Source organism: Tauraco erythrolophus, chromosome Z (genome assembly GCF_009769465.1).
Source record: "Tauraco erythrolophus isolate bTauEry1 chromosome Z, bTauEry1.pri, whole genome shotgun sequence".
NCBI lineage: Eukaryota > Metazoa > Chordata > Aves > Musophagiformes > Musophagidae > Tauraco > Tauraco erythrolophus.
In genome coordinates this window covers 16970012-16989632 of record NC_141496.1, presented here as the reverse complement: position 1 = coordinate 16989632, position 19621 = coordinate 16970012, and the positions used below count along the sequence as shown (strand labels likewise).

Sequence of the window (19621 nt, the reverse complement as noted above, 5' to 3'; positions counted from 1 at the left end):
GTAGACAGGGTGGCAGAAAACACAGCACTACTGCTGACCTGCAGAAACCAATTTCTGCTGCCAGGTCTGTGCTGGTAGATGGTGGCTGGAGATTAATGTGAACAATGCAAAAGTCTACCTAGAAGTTAAAGAACGTGTTTCTGACTTGAGCTAGGAGATTTTGCCCATAACTTCAGTTAGACATTCTAATTATGCTGCTTTTAAATGTAGAGAATGCTATTATTTATTACATAGTATAAAACAATTTAGCAAAATCTGGTAATTTGCGTTAATAATCTAAGCAGTTTTTACAGAGAAATACAACCTAGGGCCTTTTTCACATCGTTTTCTTGACAGACACTTGCCAGAGTTGCTCTGCTGAAGTGCTGCGGTCACAGTGTCCAGGATTCCCTATTTTAATGCCATTGTGTATTGCGACTTGGATACTGTAAAATATGAATGTATTTAATTTTTTAAAGTTACAGTTTTGTGGTTTTGTTTATTGTCCAGATCTACTGTTGGATATACCTAGTTGCTCTTACTTGAATAATAAAACTTTTACATTTAGAAATTATTTTTTCATAGTATTATTTCTCTTCATCGAGGAAGCTGCAGGGGAAAAAAATAAAGTGGTTTTCTAATGTACTACCTTTGTCCAGTTGCTCTTAAACAAAGCCTAGTTATTGTTGCCAACAAAGATAATATTCTTGTCCACCCCCTTTGTTTTTACTGTCTTTATGGTTCCTGGAATTTGATTTTGAAACAGTGATTCAATATCCCTTGCACGATCCTCATTGAACATGATATGCACCTATTGTCTGTATCTTCTAAAATTAAAATGTGCTGAGTTTAAGGGATCATAATTGCCTCTCGGCATTTGTATCAGGAGTTTTCTAAAGAATTAGGGTACAGCAATGTGTTTTGTTACAAAGATTTTGGTTTTTGTAGCATGTGAGCTTGTTTTCTAGTTCCCTTAAGGGTGTCCTCCATGTCTTAACGGCATATTGTGAAAGTATCTTTAAAACTGGAAAGGATGCTTGGCAGTACAGGCTCAGAAGAAAAACTCTTTAGGAATAGCGCCTTGATCAGTCAGGTCTTTTGAAGGGTTAGTTCAAATAGGTGGAGAAAATCAAGAGTGGTACATTCTCTTTTTTCTTTGTGGAAATATTTGATCTCATAGGACTGCTAATTGTTTACAAGTGTCTTGTACACTAACATGTGGTCATCAAATTAAGAAAAATTTAATGTGTTGTGGATCTTGACTTTCTCTATTGCTTTTTGTCCTGTTCATTTATTTACGTGGGAGTTAACTGTTTAGTCATTTTGTAGACTGTTGTTAAATTATATCAGGGCTGAGTTAATTGAAAGCAAGTATACATGGTATACATGCTACCTGGCTTTGGTTGTTTACAAGTCAAGTATCTAGCCAAACGTTGCAGTTCCATCACTGGTTAAGCTGATTTCAGCAGGGTCAGTGTGACCCAGCTCTCCTGCCCTCTCGTTTCTGCCTCTTTGCAATGTTCTCATTTTGTTGTTTCACCATGAGAGGAGCTAACTCGGAGTACCAGTTTGTCACTGCTCTGGAGAAGAAGCCTAGGTGGAAAATAGCTTCTTTCTGGTTGCTGGCTTCGATCTGATTCTCAAATGCTTTGACCAAAACAGGCAGGAAAACATGTATTACAGTAAGTGGCCAAACAGCATGAGAAGTGGAGACAAGTTCTTTCTTTTATGTGGTATTGTTATGTAGTCGTTGCCTGTGTGTTACTGTTAATGTATTGCACTTAACGATTTGAAATGGAGGTCGATAGATGTATTTTTACTTGTAGGTTAGACATTTAAGTTTTTATACTTTTAAAATGTTCTTCTCCTTCAGAATGAGTCTAATGCTTCTCTCACTCTGTCTCTGGACCTTGAACAAATTACTCTTCCTTAGCTTGTAAGGGATTGTGCAAATGTGTTATCTGCAGAGCAGTTATCCTCTCTAATTTGAGTAGTACCTGGGAGGTAGGTGCAAATAGAGTCGTAACACAACAAAATTGTTTATGTATACTGCCAAACACTTTTGGTAAACTGTGTGATGTATATGAAATAGGTGATAGACATTATACATTTTTCTTACTACAATCATTTGCGTGACCAGTGCATCCACCCCAATCTTCAGAGAAGAATCACAGTATTTATAATGCCATGCTCAGTTTTCTAGTATGGTGTTTAAATACCATAAGTCAAAGGTTTTAGACAAAGAACCATACCTTTCTACTTCTGGATGAAGCTTTGAGCAGCCTGGTGTAGTGGAGGGTGTCCCTGCCCATGGCAGGAGGGTTGGAACTAGATGATCTTTAACGTCCCTTCCAACTCTAACCATTCTATGATTTTATAAAGCCTCATCCTACCTGGTCTTGAACACTGTCGGGGATGGGGCATCCACAACTTCTCTGGGGAACCTGTTCCAGTGCCTCACCACCCTCATTGTAAAAAATTCCTTCCTTATATCTAATTGAAATCTATCCTCTTTCAGTTTAAATCCATTGCCCCTTGTCTTATCACCATATACCCTTGCAAAAAGTTCCTCTCCAGCTTTCGAGTAGGCCCCCTTTAAGTACTGGAAAGCTGCTATAAGATCACCCCGGAGCCTTCTCTTCTCCAGGCTGAACAGCCCCAACTCTCTCAGCCTGTCTTCATAGCAGAGGTGCTCCAGCACTCCGATCATCTTTGTGGCCCTCCTCTGGACTCGCTCCAGCAGCTCCATGTCCTTCTTATGTTGGGGACTTCAGAGCTGAACACAGTATTCCAGGTGGGGTCTCATGAGAGCAGAGTAGAGGGACAGAATCCCCTCCCTCGACCTGCTGGACACGCTGCTTTGGATGCAGCCCAGGATATCATTGGCATATATACTTTAGTTGTTGAAATCTGTCTATCATGTGAAACTATTACAATAAAGTAGTATCATTGCTACCTAAATAAAGCTGCTTTCTTTGTGTTTTTGTTGCCAAATGGAGAATTACACTGAGGAGCTGTTTGGTGTTATAAAGCAAACTGGAAGGGAGGGATGCCATCCAGAGGGACCTCGACAGGCTGGAGAGGTGGGCCCGTACCAACCTCATGAAGTTTAACCAGGCCAAGTGCAAGGTCCTACATCTGGGTCGTGGCAATCCCAGGCACAAATACAGACTGGGCGGAGAATGGATCGTGAGCAGCCCTGAGAAGGACTTGGGAGTACTGGTGGACGAGAAGCTCAATATGAGCCGGCAATGTGCTCTTGCGGCCCAGAAGGCCAACCGCGTCCTGGGCTGCATCAAGAGGAGCGTGGCCAGCAGGTTGAGGGAGGTGATTCTCCCCCTCTACTCTGCCCTCGTGAGACCTCGTTTGGAGTATTGCGTCCAGTTCTGGAGCCCCCAACATAAGAAGGACATGGACCAGTTGGAGAGGGTCCAGAGGAGGGCCACGAAGATGATAAGAGGGCTGGAGCCCCTTTCCTATGAGGACAGGCTGAAAGAGTTGGGGCTGTTCAGCCTGGAGAAGAGGAGGCTCCGGGGTGACCTTATAGCGGTCTTCCAGTACCTCAAGGGGGGCTACAAGAAAGATGGGGAGAGGCTGTTCAGGAGGGCCAGTTGTGATAGGACAAGGGGTAATGGTTTTAAAATAGAGGGAGGTAGATTCAGATTGGATATTAGGAAAAAATTTTTTACCATGAGAGTTGTAGAACACTGGAACAGGTTGCCCAGAGAGGTGGTGGATGCTCCATCCCTGGAGACGTTCAAGGCCCGGTTGGACGAGGCCCTGAGCAACCTGATCTAGTTGGAGATATCCCTGTTCCTTGCAGGGGGGATGGACTAGATGACCTTTGAAGGTCCCTTCCAGCCCTAACGATTCTATGATTCTATAAACTGATGTTTGGACAGATAGTAACCTGGATTAGGCTGTTGATTTGATCTAAGAAGCAAAAGCTTTTATACAGGTGCAAAGCACAGGCAAGAAGGTAGGCTGAGGTGAGAAGAGTGCAGAATAACTTTTGAGGACTCACTTAGAATGACTCTACAAATATGTGGCAGAATTCCAATACTACTGTCTTGTGGCTGGAGTTGAATGAACAAGGTTTCAGAAATTATTTATTTTAGTAGCTGATTTCTTTTGTGGGATTCAAAGTGAGAAAGGAATTCCAAGCAATACTGGAAAAAACTTGAGAAGTGTTATTGACATACAGAATGAAAGAAATGAGTACTAAAATTAGAATCATAAATATGAAAATGCTCTAATAATTTACAGAATAAATTGCTGTCATAAAACCTAAGGAAGTTTGATATAGATTACCAATATAGACAGCTATTACATGGAGCATTGTGTAAGAATCAGAAATCTGGCTTTTTTTTCCTGGTAACTTATAGTTTTTGAATATATTTTAACTGATTGTGAGGGTGTGCAAGTTGCTTAGTTTTGGTCATCATCTTCTGATAATAAATTGAGCTTGAGAGAGAAGTTTCAAATACCAAGCAAAGCTGGAGAATAAGTTTATTGGCGCTCTTAGAGTTTGTGGATGATAGCTTTCATTAAATCCAGGAAAAGGATTAGTAGAGAGATAAGGCTTTTGCAAACCAGACTTAATTATGCTTATTTAATGATGAGATCAACCTAATGTTTAAAGAGAGAAGGTAGTAAGGAATATACATTGAAGGGCATATTTTTATAATTAATTGAGCCCTGGATCCTTCTTCAGATACACACTGACGCTTATCAAGCTTTGATTACTTCCTTTTTTTTTTTTTTTTTTCTCCAAAAGAAGGTATCTGCGAGTTCGCAGATGCACTACAGCTGTGTGCATTATTGCAACAAACTAGTGTCTGCTGTCCTGTTTACTTTTCTGGAAGTGTGTTGTAAATCTATGGGTAGTTTAATGGAAAGGGAGCCCTTCCAGAACTCAAAATATTCTTTGTAGATGTTCCCTGCTAGGCAGAGCATAGAATTTGAGTCATAAAATAAGAGGAAGAATTAAGTTTATAAGTTAGGATTCAGAAGCATAGGATACTGTGGAATAAATAACTTAAGTATTCCTATCCAGTAATTAATGTAGATAAAAACGTCTGAAATATTGATCTTCTGTTGAATCTTGAATGTTTTATTTTGCATCTCCTGCTGTGCTATGGGGAAAATTTGAAGGAGATAGTAACAGCAAGAACTGGTTGAACTCTATATCGATAGGCAATACTGTGTGTATGCAAAATCACACAGCCAACAGAAATCATCATCGTCTGAATCTGTCGGTTCTTGTAAAGTTGCTTATCAGTGGAAGCATAACAGCATTTTAAGTGACTAACTAGCTCTGTCGTGGAAATTGGTGCACAAAATTGCTTCATCTGCCCCTTTATAGAAAATTTTTGCCTACTAAGACTCACCACTCATTGTCTCTGCAGTGCTGGTAGTGAGAGTTCTGCTCTTCTTGCCGCTTTTATATGCGTGATTTGCGTGTTGGTCATCTGGGGATTTAGAATTGTCTGATACATTCCTTTAGTTCTGGATGGTGACATCCCGTCCCCGTACAATCTGTATTTATGTATATTATGTCCTTGTAGATAAGTCATACTGTTTATTGCACATCTATATTTCACGAGACTCAATGTTTTTTTTGCTGATTAGTACTTGCATTGGTACTTTATAGTCTTTTTACATTGGTACTTTCTACTGGTTTCAGCTATGTGGGGAGGTTTGTAGGGTACCTGTCTACTTAATTTATTGGTAATTTAATGAAAAATAAATTAAAATTGCCCTTTACATCTCAAAATGCCATATATATTATGTTTCCTCTGTCTTTACCTCTTTCGCTCTGTTTTTTTATATAACTTCTGTCAGTATTGCTCTGTGATGTCAACATCAGCAGATGTCGTAAAGAAGGAATAGAGGGAAAGAAAACGAAGGGGAATGACATTATTTAGTACAGTTAATAAGAGCATGTCAACTGAAATGGAACTGCTCAGAATAGAATGTGAGCAGACAGATTATTGCTTTTTATGTATCTCTCTCCCAAAATGTTTTGCCCTGTTAATACCCTACCCTTGAGCATATTTTGGCAATAAGTCATTTTGAGAAACTTAGAGAAATACTGGTATTTAAATCCCAGAAATTTTTTTGGTGCTTTTTTGTGGTCCTGTTGACAGCTTTTGACTTCTTGCCCTAGTTTCTATGACTGATTTCTGAGAACCAGTAGGAACATAACATGAGGTAAGAGAGACAGAGCAGTCAGCCATCTGTGGACAAATAATTAAAAGGATTAAGTGTCTACTCAACTAAGAAGAAAACAGATGGTACCCATCATTCTGGCTCTACTACGATATTTCTAAAGGCTATCGGAACAAATAATTCTGAAGAATGGAATACAACTTCAAAATTGCTTCAAATGCGGCATAATAGTTTTTCTTCTACATTTTTCTTCCTGCTGCTTTCAGAGGAACTACTGTTGAAACTATTTTGAGGAACTAAAGCTTTGTATTTAAAACTTCATTTCAGCAATAAAAATACATTACTTCACTGTGACTACTTAAAATGTTATAACTATTGCAATACTGATACTTGATTTATATTAATTTGCAGCTTTTTTTTAGGATAATAAAATAGAGAATTGCTTTTACTGAAACAACTTTTATTTTGAAACTTGTAAGGTTATGACAGGCTGTTCTTATAAATAATCAAATGGCAGGTTCAGGAGTAATAAAACTTGTATTCCTGTTCTTGACTTGAATTTCCCTGTGTAAACCTCAGTTTTGGTCCTATTTGGCACTGCTCATTTTGGCTTTCTACAGAGCTTTCACCTGTAATGTGACAGTCAATACCTGATTTTAATTATGTTATGTTAAACTACAAGGCTTGGATTTAACAAAGTACTCCGTGTTTATAGATTGTTGCAAAGCAGCTTCTAGACCCCGTAGAGGGTTCCTTAGGTGTTTTCTTTTTTACCGGTTGTCATCTTATCTGAGACTAATGTTGAACCTGAAAGCGTTTGAAAATGGATAGTCTTTTTTTATTTGTATGTCTGTAATTCATATTTGTTCTTTTTAAGGCTCTTAAATGAACACATAGTTGTACGACATACTAAATGTTCTCTGATGAGAGTATATGTCTTAATGGTGTGGAAAGTCTTGACAATTTCTGGTTTTAAGCACTCTAATATGACTTACAGTATATGTGAATATAACCATTATTTCCTCTGTATCAACAACTCTATTGTTAGCACTGTCTTTAAACACAAAGATGATTGTTCTGCTGTGTGTTTAAGACAAACAGATATGTTACATAACTTGCAACTATTGATACTGGAGAAATACAGGTAAAAGGTTTTCCTGTCTGTAAAGTTCTCAAATATTGCTCACTGTCTGCTGAATTAAGATCTTTCACAGTGTATTTTTACACACTTCTTTATGATCTGTTTTGTAATTACTTGAGAGTTGTGTGTTAATAGAATACAGGTGGAAAGAGCTTATTGCTTGTGACTCATCCTTAAGGTCAAACATTTATCCATACTGTAGTTTTTAACTTTTACATGGTAAAAATCTAAATATTTCTCACTGCAATCTATCTGTTAATATTTCTGTAGTTAATCAGATGTGCTGTCAGAGACAGGAGGGGCTTGTGGTTTTCATGACAAAACTAAACCAGCAAAACCACCACTTAATTGAAGGAAGAGTAATAAATTCTTCCAATTTTCTTCCTCCACTCTGAATAATACCCTGGTGTCTAAGTTAACAGCTTGTAGAGAGAACTTGTGCTATTAACCATTCTCGCTTACAAATTACACTACAAAGGTCTTAATACTACCACAAATAATTTAAATTAGCCTGAACTTGTCAGATAAATTTACATTCATTTTGATTCTTTTGAGCAGTAGGGTCATTTGCAAAGATAAAAAAGTCTTTTGAGATTAGCAGGGTATTTCTTTTGAGCTTCTGATAGTCTTCATGATGTAATCTTATTGCAGATAAGTAAATTCCTCTGTTATGTGAGTTTTATATCAAATCCATATTTTCAGAGAAAAAATACAAAGTAGCAGTGCCAGGTCCAGGGAGATTCTGCAGCAAGGCCAGAAACAAAACTGTAGAGCATTCAGTGTCTAGGATTTTGCATGTGATTGACATGCTTCACTGACGTTTTGTTTGGTAGTACACAAGTCATTTGGGTTTTTCATGAATATAAATATTTTTTAAAAAGAAAAATATGTGCTTTAGTCTTGCTTCAACCAGTGCTTATTAATTACCTGTATAATTCTATATTAGTCAGAGCTGAAGTAATTATTTCATGTTTGAAGACTAAACACAAGCATATGCACGTACACGCTTTTCAAAGCCCTCTTTGAGGACAGAGCCCTGAAACCATGCACACTGATAGCACCAGTGCACAAGGCATAGGAACGAAGTGGTCATTCAGTTAGCAGCAAGAGAATTCATTAGCAGCCAGAGGTGTTGCATTTGTGTTGCCTGTTTTCTTGTCTCCTTACAGATAAGGGCAGTGTCTGAGTGGAGTGGACCATGAATCAGTGATTCACCAGATTGTAAAGAAGAGTATATAATAAGTCAAAGGCAGCAGGGTCCTCAGCTCACAATTCAATATAAAATGTATTTGCGAAAGACATTTTATGGCAGACTGTCAAGTGTAGGCACTGTTCACTCCTCATTATTATCTAGTGCTCTGTTGCAGCAGCTACTCGGTCATTTGTCATTAAAATTATTTACTGCAGTATATTCTGTTCTTGGGTCTCAATAAAATAATTGTGAAGTAGTAGTGAGTGATTTTTTTATGAGATTACTTTTTCATTTCATATGCAAGGACATTAAATGTTATTCCCATGTGAGAGAGAATGTCGCTGTCAGAGACAGTATCAGAACCCTGATTTTGTGGCTTTCGCTACTGGGTATTAGTTATGAGATCATCTTTCTCCAGTGTTGGATTTCATACCTTTTCTTTTCCAAAGGTAGTTTCAAAACTGTATTTGCCTAATAGATGCAATGATAAAAAGTGTCCATATTTACATGTGTGGCTGAGATAAAAATTAGGAAAATGAGAAGTGGAACTTATGTTAAAAACTTGATCTTGTGGTTTAGATCTTGTGGTGATTGCTTTTGGCATGTGATGAAATGGGATTTCCCATCTATTCCTCTGTGGAAGTTCGTAAGTGAGCTTAGTCTCTTTGAAATATTTGTGTAGCTATTTAATTTTGTGGCGTATTCAGCTGATTGACTTGTAACAGAACTTTGTATTTGCTGTATAGGAAAAGGTTCTGCTGTATAAATGCGACTTATTTTCACTGTAGTGTCCAAGTGTCAATGACCTGATATTGAGAGGTCTAAAATGTGCAAGAATAGTAACTCTGAATACTTACGCTTTGAAATTATGTGCATTAGCTATGTGCATGTTGTTTTGCCCTGTGGTAAATCCAGTATAGTTCACCTACTTGAACGGCAGTTACAGCAAGTTTGTTTGTGTTTCTCTCCCCGTCCTGTGGGGCAAGGACATGGATGTGGTCAGGTGCCATTGAAGAATTCCCATGCACTTCTTCACCTGTGGTAATTGGTGTGACCATACCTAAATCAGCCTGTTAAATTAAAACATTTTATTGGAAGTTTTAGTAGACAGTAAAGCAGTTGGTTTTAACTTTCTACCTCCATAATCGGAAGTAACATATGACACTTCATTTACCATAAAATAGCTATGGTTTTGAGCTGCAGTAATGGTGATTCATCAATAGTGTCAGAATTGTCTGCAATAAAAAAACATAATTGTGGAGTTGCTAAGACTTCAGAAGAACGTTTACTATTGTACTTCATGTGTTTAAAGGTCTACCAATCTTGTGAAGGTAACCAGTGAGGCTAGATGTGCTAATGATGTTAGATCCATGGTACTAACTGTGGACAAGGATTTTCTGTGCACACTTCAGCAAACAATTTCCTTTCGCCTGTACCTGCACACTGTTCTTCTCTAGATGATTCTTTAAAGTGCCATACACCTCCCTCCCCACCCTAGGAGGGGATGTATTTTACTGTAAAAAACTTAGCTGGGTTGCAGGACTCTGAAGTTTTTAAAGACTAAAAAGCTATGTTATTTTCATTCTCCTTCATCCTTTCTACAATCCTCCTTCACCTGTTCTTTGAATCTTTTCTCCCACAGTCCAGTCCTGCATCATCTCCCAGCTTAAAAAGGGAAGTATATTCCTGTAATCAACTTAAACTTTGCTTTTTATTTCTTTCCGTTTTATATACTCTGTGTAATTACTGGCTAGTGTTCTTGTTCTCTAGCTTCCACCAAAGTCTGAATTTGACTCTACACTAGATAAAAATTGTTCTAGCTGGTGTTTCTGGTGGCCACAGACCATTCATGTTCATCCTCTATGATATGAATATTTGACAATTAGCCATATTGTTTTTTAAAATGTTGTTTTCCTCTTCCCTTCCTTAGCTCCATCTGTGTTTTTCCTCATCCTCCTGTAACATCTGATTGTAGGAGTATCCCTCCAAGTCTGTAAGAATTCCCGGGAGTTGTCTCATCCATCTCCTGACACTGTACTCCTGTGATCGGCCTCTCTCTTGCAGGCCTGTCTCATTTTGTCTGAATTTGGAGCCATCTCATCTCTTGATATTTTCACTGTCACTCTGAGCATGCCTTGCCTTAATCTGTTCCTGAAGCATCAGCTGTGGCAAGCCTGTCAGAGTAAAGCTACAGGACTCTAGATCCTGCATGATCTGCAGTGATGGTTTTTAGCACTATATGTATGTGTGATTCAAAAACTGGTCTCTCTGTAATTTGTAGAAGTTTTTGTTTGTTTGTTTTGTTTTTTTAACCTGGAAGACTTTAATTAAATATTTTTTTAAATGGAAACATGAATTTGTTTTAATGATTTTGCTTAAGAGTTCAAGAGATCCTGTTTTCCCAGAAGTGGTGATCAAAGTGAAGTGTAAGCATGAGATGTTTGTTTCAAAAGTTTAGCAAGCTGTAGTAAAATGTGCCAAATCTGTATAGCTCCCAGATGGTCAGTAGCACATCTGAAGAGAGCAGTTTTAGTACTTCAGGGGAGCTATAGGATTTCATATGCTGTTAAATAAAAATTGGCAAGATCCATCAAATTTTAAACACTGAAGCCATCGTAGTTGTATCCAGTTCTCAATAATTTATTCCTTTTTATGGTGTTGCAATAAAGTGGAGAAAACGATAAGTTCTGGTTATAGTTGTGTTATTTTTTGTAGTGACGTGTACTATTTTACTGAAATCACTGGGAGCAGATAAAGTATGCTATATGTCTATACTCACATAAATAGTAATTCAATTCTTCAAGATACGATAATCTTAAAAATGCTTTATATTACTCGAGTTTAGATGTTTGGTTACAATGTATGTACGTATTAGGGTTTTAATTTTGCTGGAAATACTAATTTGATATGCTATAAAATCAAGATATGCCCATTATTAATATTCTGTGACTTCTTTACTGCTACATTAGTTTTTGTACTAAAAATTAATGGGTCTGTTGTAAGATTATATTTTGCTTAAAATTTGTTTTCATTTAGTCAAGAGAGAATAATATTTCATCTTAAATCATGTATCACTGAAGTTGCTGATGTCTCAGTATCGTTATAATCCTAAGGTACCCCAGAAGATTTTCTATTCCAACTTCTGCTCAAAGCAAAGTCAACTAGAGCAAGTTGCGAAGGACATTGTCTAGTTGAGTTTTAGATACTTCTAATGATGGAGCTATGTTTAAACAAAATTTCCTGTGCTTTAATTTGTGCCTGTTGCTTCTTGTCTTGTCACTGGGCATAGCTGAGAAGAGTGTGTTTCCATCTTTACTCCCTGTCCCCCTTCCAAATAGAGTATTTTTACACTTTGATGAGATTTCCCTTGAGCCTTCCCTTCTCCAGGCTGCTTAGTCCCATCTTTCTCTGCCTCTCCTTATATGACAGATGCTCCAAGCCCTTATTTTCATGGCCCATTGCTGGACTCACTCAAGTATGTCCATATCTCTCATACTGGGCAGCTCAGAACTGGACACAGCACTCCAGATGTGATCTCACCAGAGATGAGGTAGATCACCTCTCTGTCTGCTGGTGATGCTGAGGCAGCTCAGGATGCTCTTGGGCTTCTTTGCTGCAAGGGCACATTGCTGACTCATAGTCAACTTTTTGTCCTCAGGACTCCCAAGTCTTTCATCCACAAAGCTGCTTTCTGGTCAGCAGGCCCCCAGCCAACTGGTGCTTGGGAGTAATCTCCACTTTGATAAATATCAGAGGATTCTGAAGAGGATTTCTAGCATCATCAGTGGGTGGATCTGCGATTTTTGACACTCATTCTTGTTTAAGAGATGTTATTTTTGATTAAAGTTATTTTAATTTTTGAAGTGCTAGGTTTCATATCCCTTTTTCTGAAGGGACATAACATTCAAAGGCATGTTACTGTGCATCAGCTGTGCCATAGCATGTATTCTGAACATGTGTGCTCTCCATATTAAGCATATGGGAAGAAGTTCAGGAAGAGTTCAGTGGAAGAGCGTTAAACTAAAATTGGCTACTTCAATTTTGCCAGCCATGACATGGCAGTTTTTGCAGTTGAGCTGATGCATACAAGCTTGTTAAGAGCTTGTTAACCTGCTCGGCACTCAACTGTATGTGAGCTTATTTACTTGCTGAGAAAAGATATGGAATAGCAAATGGAATGCTCATTAAACTTGTGTTAATTAAACCCAAAGCAGATGTCATATTAAAATTTTGCTTTTCCCTCTCATTATAATGGTAAAAGTCCTATACAGTTCAGCTCAAAAAAAATACTGAGAGACTGTAAAATGATCTATTTTTTAACTATTTTACGACACTACTCCTGTCACTTAATTTCACTCAATTTCACTCACTTAATTTCAGCCAAGGTTTATGGTTTTCCTAAAACATTTACTGGAACATTGGCTTTACAACTGTATCTTATGTCCCCAGGCAACTTTTTCAATAAGGCATTTGATATTTAGTACAGTATATAAACTTTTCCTTTGAAAGAATGAGGCAGAAAATTCTTTGATTAATGGACTATCTATATAGAAAGGAATTTTTTCCTGAATTTGCGTTACTAGAGCAAAGAACATGGCTTAGTTTCTCTTAATAAGAACAATGTCTTTAGTGTTTCCTGGAAGACCAATGGAAACTTTTTTTTTTTCCTGAGTAGTTAAAAAAATAGAACAGTCATGTTTTATAAGACTGTCTTCTTAAGGAAGTATATGCACTGAAAAGATGAATATTTCACAGCAGCGTGGATGTCTCCACACTGCAAACTGGTAGTCAGCAGTCAATCTTTTTGAGCAGGTGGTTCAGCGTGTACCTGCAGACAATATTCCTTCTCCAGCCCTCTTCTGTTTTGTTCTTAGTCCTGGGAAGTGATTCCTGCATTCTGCCATCACTTTTCTTGGATGGCGCTTTCTGAGGCTCACAGGCAGAGTAACTTACTGTTCATACACAGAACACACATAGCACAACATTTCTGTGAATGGACAACCTCTTTTCCCTTGCTCATCTTTATTCTGTTGGCAGACTCTTAACAAATTGACAGCAAAACTCAACAAGATTTGGGGGAAATATTTGCTTATATTTGGTGCTCTCTTCAGAGGTAGCTTGTTCTCACTATGAGTTTTTATATGGTTCAGATTGACACTTCGAGCAATGATGTCTCCCTCTGTAGAAGTAAACATGAAGATTCCTGAAATGCACCTTTTGTCTTGTATCTTTCTGTTTCCAGAATGCCAGTGTTCTTTGCTGTCTGGTTACTGGATGTCATTACTGTATTTGCTTTGTTTTCCAAAATCGTCTTTTTCTAAACTGTTTTGCCACGCTTACAATATTGTGCCTTACAGCGTGGCCAGGACATCACCTAGCTGAGCTGAGGACTTGCTTACTCACGTAGGTTTTATTGCACTACATGTGTGCTAGGTCTGGAACAAAACTATTATCTTGTACTCAAAAAGTAGTCTTGCTGACTAAATGACAGCCTAGTGCTTCTACTGACACACGTAGAAAATGTGGTGATGTTTCCATTAGCGTGAGCACCTGCCCATGGGGAATGAACTGAGGTGACAAGCGTACAGCTGGTGGCTAAACTTTGAGGAAATGTGAAAAATTACTGAAACATCCTTTGGTGTTTAATTTGAATGCTAAACATACTTATCAGTGTCATTTGCAAACTAATAATACCTGAATTGTATTAAGAGTTTGACTTCAGTTGCATTGTTTTTACAAAATGTTCTTCTATTCCAAGTTGGTTCAGAACTTAATGAAGTCTTTATGTGACTGCTCTGGAAAACCTGGAGGTGTAATAGAAGCTAGAGGACATAAAAACTGGGAAGGGAAAGGGAAGGAAGAATGGGGAGTAGGGGAAGATGAAAACTGTTTCCACATGAAGTGTGTGTGAAAATTACTTTTGTTTTATCTATACTGTATTAAAATTGCAGTGTATGTATCTATCCAGAGTAACTGTTTTCATACCTTTGCATTGAAAGTAATATAAATATAGGAGTTCCTATGCAGTTCCATAACAAAGGTGGATTTTGAAACAGATTCATAGAACTTGTGGCACCCCACAGGCTCGTTAATGTTAATCTGAGGCCACCTTCAGGGTTGAAAGACTGCACCTCTGTAACTGCATCTTATTATGCTGTTAGAGTTCTTCAGTATGGTTCAGAACCCTAGTATGCATTTGTCGAAGTTTTACCTCTTTGTTCAAGACAAAGACATACTTTTTTTTTTATTTTGTTCAGCTCTTCTGTGCTCTTCAGTTCTCTAGGGAAGGGCAATCAGTATATGATGAAGCTATTGTATACCTTCCCAAAGTTGAGTGATTTTGTTGTAAATGTTTACTTTCAACTTCCTTCTTATGTTTGTATACCAGAGTTACTCAGATGTCTTTAGTATCTTATAGTATAGAAATGCAGGAGGGCAAGTCCTACATTTCAGCCTTTTTAGGCTAAAATTTAGAAATTTAAATGATGACTGTAGCAAGGCATGTCGGGTTCAGATTATATTTCTTTATGCCTGACTAAGGATGATTTTGACAATGAGGGGGACTGGACTCAGTTCAAGATTTCTAGTTTTAAGGTGTTGCTTTGCCATAAGTTTCCTGTGTTGCCTTGTAAATTCAGTTGAGCCCAGTTATACAGTAGTACTTAGCATCCATTTGGTCAGAACAAACAGCCAGTTCTTCAGAACAGTTCAGCATGTCTTATAGGGAAGTGGTTAGAAAAATTATTAATACTAATGAGATGCCATAGCACTTTATTTAGGACAATGTCAGGATATAAATATCTACTATCTTTAAATATAGTGAGACTGTAATATTGTTTTGACTACAGGTACCGAGAGGCTATTCACAAGTGGGATGAAGCACTTCAGTTAACTCCAGAGGATGCTACACTTTATGAGATGAAATCACAGGTAAAGCATGACAATTCTTTTTCAGTTTAGAAATTAAAAAATAAAACATTGTGCTTGTGAACAGATACTGTGCAACATTGTGCAGTTGTTGTGCACGTAAACTACAGCATGACTTTTCATGTTTTTTTCAAGTTTTAATTTTTCCCAACACGACAGGGTAGCTTTTAACAGGAATTAAAGTAATGCTGTTATCCTAGCCAATTACAATAAATAATGTTTTGTTAGACATGAATTAAGACGGTACAATGTAGAAAAAACAACTGGAATATTGAAAAATTATATTGGGAGAAGCAGAGAAAGCCTTATTGTGATAAATTAGCAAATTTAACCATTGAAAATAAGCCTATTTTTTCTAAAAAGTTGACTTAATACTATGAACATTAAACAGGGATACTGTATGCAAAAGATATGCTCCAGTCTGTTTCCATATTGAGTATTACGTAGATAAATTAGTCTTGGAAAAAAGCACTAAACAGAGTATACTTACTAGTCAATTCATCTAAGCCTTTATTCTAAAGCAGTTTTGAGGAAAAAGGCTTGCAGCCATCACTATTTCACTAAATTTGTAAGATCAGATTGTAATTTCAGCGTGTCTTTGCGTGACTTGGGTGGCAAAAGTACCAGGATGCATTATTTTATTCGGATGGGGAAGCTTTTTGTCTCCATCTGTATGCAAAGGTACAAAAATACATTATATTTTTCTCCTGTATTCTCTCTTCTGCAAAAGTGATTTTAATTTAGATTGAACATGAGAACAAGAAATGTATGGCTTCTTTAAACCAGCTGGATAGATTAGAATGGGAAGGATTATTTTTAGGAAGGTAGCTACTCAAAATATGGCTGAAAAATACATCATCTGAATTTAGGAGATAGGAAAAGAGAAAGTGAAATCATGGTACTTCAATGAATATGTTACGTAACTTTTAGGAAGCTTACTATATTGTTTATTTTTAAAATCTTAGTTGTTATTGTAATTCTTTTCTTGTATAAAAAATTAAACAACCTTTCCTTCCTCCCCACCCAAAAAAAACCCCGACAAAACAACAAACCAAACAAACCCACAAAAAAATACAAACCCAAGAAATCCGCCAACAAAACCCATGAAGCAAAGCTGACTCTTTTCCAAGGTGTGGTGACTGCTTTTTTTTTTTTTCCTGGATGCTATCACATCTCCTCCTCACAGTTGTGTTGTCTGTGAAGTGAAGAAAGTTTGATTCTGCAGAATAATGCATTGAATAATCATAAGCTCATTTCAGTACAGTAACGCTGAAGGAGGCTTTGGTTTTATATAGCTGCAGAAGGTTTAGATCTTATTTGATTTGAGAAAAACTTCATGGCTTTAAAGCTTTTTTTTCCTGAATTATTTTGGGAGAAGTGTATTGTTGGATTGCTTTGTCAACATATCAAGTGTATATAAGGGATCCAGATAGACTGTGTTAGGAAAGATTCAAGGAGGGTTGTGTATGAGAGATTGATTTCTGACTTGGTTCGTTAATTTGAATGGTGTTGGTGATAAGATGCAGTAGTTGTTTTTACTCTAAATAGCTGAATTTTTCTAGTGCATTTCTCTCATCCTATAGCCTAAATGATGCTGAAAAGTAGGCATTTGTTCTCTTCACTTTCTTCTCGGCAGACTAGATTTGTAGTCAATTATTTCTTTGTAATTTCTAAACCAGGAGGTGTATATCTTTTTAGAAAGAAAAAATAAAAAAATCTCTTCATGCACGTTGTCCAAACTTTATGGAAATTCTGCACTGGCACTTTCTCTTAACTTGGCCATGCTTAGGATCCGATCTATATGTTATTTAGATAGCATATTAGCATTTACTCCTTGTGGTTTTAGGCTGATCCAGCAACTAAAACTCACACAGTCTCTCCTTCTCCAGTAAAGTAGAGAGGAGAGAAAAAAAACTCCAAAGGGACTGAGGGTTGAGACAAGAACAGAGGGAGCACCCACCAACCATGGTCCTGGGCAAAACAGGCAGAGCTTTTCTCAAAGCAAAACAGTTTATTAATGATTACTTAGAAGGACGAAGGGAAACAAAAACCGATTACTTGAGAGGACAGAAAGAAACAAAACCAGATCTTAAAACCGACACCTTCCCCCCCCCTTCCTTTTCCTCCCGGCTCTACCTCCTCCCCCCAGCAGCACAGGGGGCAGGGACTGGGGGAGTGCAGGTCAGTTCATCCCATGTTGTTACTGCTGCCTCTTTCTTAAAGGAGGAGGAGTCCTTACACCCTTTTCCCCTGCTCCAGTGGGTCCCCTACCCATGAGGAAAAATCCACAAACTTCTCCAGCGTGAGTCCAGCCCACTTGAAACAATCCTTCCCCACAGATTGCTCCAGTGTGGGCTTTACCACAGTCTCGGATGCTTAGGGAGCTGTAGCCACTCGCTCCAGCGTGGGTCATCACGCAGACTTCAGATGCCTCTCTGCCTTGTCGTGTGTCCCAACACGACCATGCTCAGGCTCAGGCATCTTCTCCCCACGGGCTGCGAGTGGGTCTCTGCTCCACCGAGGCCGTCCTGGTTGCAGGGGGCCGCCTGCTATCTCACCATCAGCCGCAGGGGAAACTCGGCTCCGGCACACCTCCTCCCGCTCCATCCTCACTGACCTGGTGTCGATGTGGCTGTTTCTCTCAGATCTCAGTCCTCTCCAGGTGAACTCAGCCCAGTGGGCACCCCGGGAGTGGGGTGCCCCCGAGTTCCCCAGCTGGCTCCGCCACCGCCATTCTCCGTGGGCGGCGCCGGCCCGACACAGGCAGCTGCCCGGCTCCTACATACTTCTAGAGTTCTATGGTAACAAAACATCTTAAACTTTTAAGCTCCATTGAATATTTACTTGTATTTAGATGTCTTTACATCAATGCTAGCTTAAATAAAAGACTTTATAGCAGCCTTCCAGTACTTCAAGGGGGCCTACAGGAAAGCTGGAGAGGGAATTTTTACAAGGGCATGTAGTGATAGGACAAGGGGAAATGGCTTTAAACTGAAAGAGAGTAGATTCAGACTAGACTTGAGGGAAGAAATTCTTTACTCTGAGAGCGGTGAGGCACTGGAACAGGTTGCCTGGAGAACTTGTGGATGACCCATCCCTGGAAGCGTTCAAGGCCAGGTTGGATGAGGCTTTGAGCAACCTGATCTAGTGGAAAGTGTCCCTGCACATGGCAGGGGGTTGGAACTAGATAATCTTTAAGGTCCTTTCCAACTCAAACCATTCTATGATCTATCTAGCCACTTCCAGCAGTGGATGGCTGGGAAAGAGTCATACAAATGGTACAAGCATGTAGCAGGACTTCCTCCATGACTTTGCCCAGCCTCCAGCAAGCTTTGGCCCTTCTAAACTTCTCTGTGTTTGAGAGATTTTTCTTCAACAGTTTTGTCTCATTACTTTCTGCTCTTGTGTAAACTTTTAGCATCTGCAGAGCTATGTGCCAAGGAGTTCCAAATCTTAATATGCAGTATCGGAAGTTGGAAGTATTGGAAGTTGTGGAAGAGGCAGAATAATAGAATTCTTTAATAAGCAGCTTTCCAGGTTGCTGTAAAGGTTGTTAACTTATGTAGCTGTACATTTGTGCATTTAATTTTTAACTCCACTTGTAAAGAAATTCTGATAAGACGTGAAAATGGTATGAGTCCTAGAGTTTTTTTTTTACTGTAGTTTAAAAGATTTAGCTCTATTTTGAATAAAACAGATCACCTAGTAGGATTTCTTCTAGGTTGGAAGGAAATAGTTCATGTCCAATGCTGGCTCTTTAACACAGGATGTTTTTGAAGTACCCTTTATTTTGCAATTAGAATTTCTTTTTTTGACTTAAAGTCAAGAGAAAGCTGTTGAAAAGGACAGTTATGCTCAGTGGGACAAATTAACGAATAGCTCTCTTGTAACAGTTCTTTATTATGGTCTTATGTGAATACGGGGAATTAAGCTAGCTCTCCCAAAGTATTCTAATAGAAATAGATTAAAATTAAATATTTTCACAGTGGAAATAACAGGAGAACAAGGAATTACGTTAGCTTACTAGGATCAAAGCTATGATACAGTGACTTAGGCAAACGGTTGCTTACTACAACATCCTTCAATCAGTGCTCTAGCTGCAATACTTAATACTGAGGGCTGTTTGCTTAGTCAGCACCTGAGTCCCTGTAATTCAGCTGAATGGTAAAAGGTGAGTTGGAGGAATAAGGCACACAGCTTTCCTGTTGACC

General features: G+C 38.4%; 1 protein-coding gene across 2 annotated transcripts in view; it reads left to right on the top strand.

Moving 5' to 3' along the window:
• The window catches only part of TTC33 (tetratricopeptide repeat domain 33), a 57045-nt gene that overhangs the window by 17192 nt on the left and 20232 nt on the right, over nucleotides 1-19621 (top strand). For both annotated transcript variants that reach the window (XM_086628925.1, XM_086628924.1), the window contains one exon: nucleotides 15332-15413. In XM_086628925.1, the coding sequence (XP_086485051.1) occupies nucleotides 15332-15413 (82 nt within the window). The remainder of the gene's footprint in view (nucleotides 1-15331; nucleotides 15414-19621) is intronic.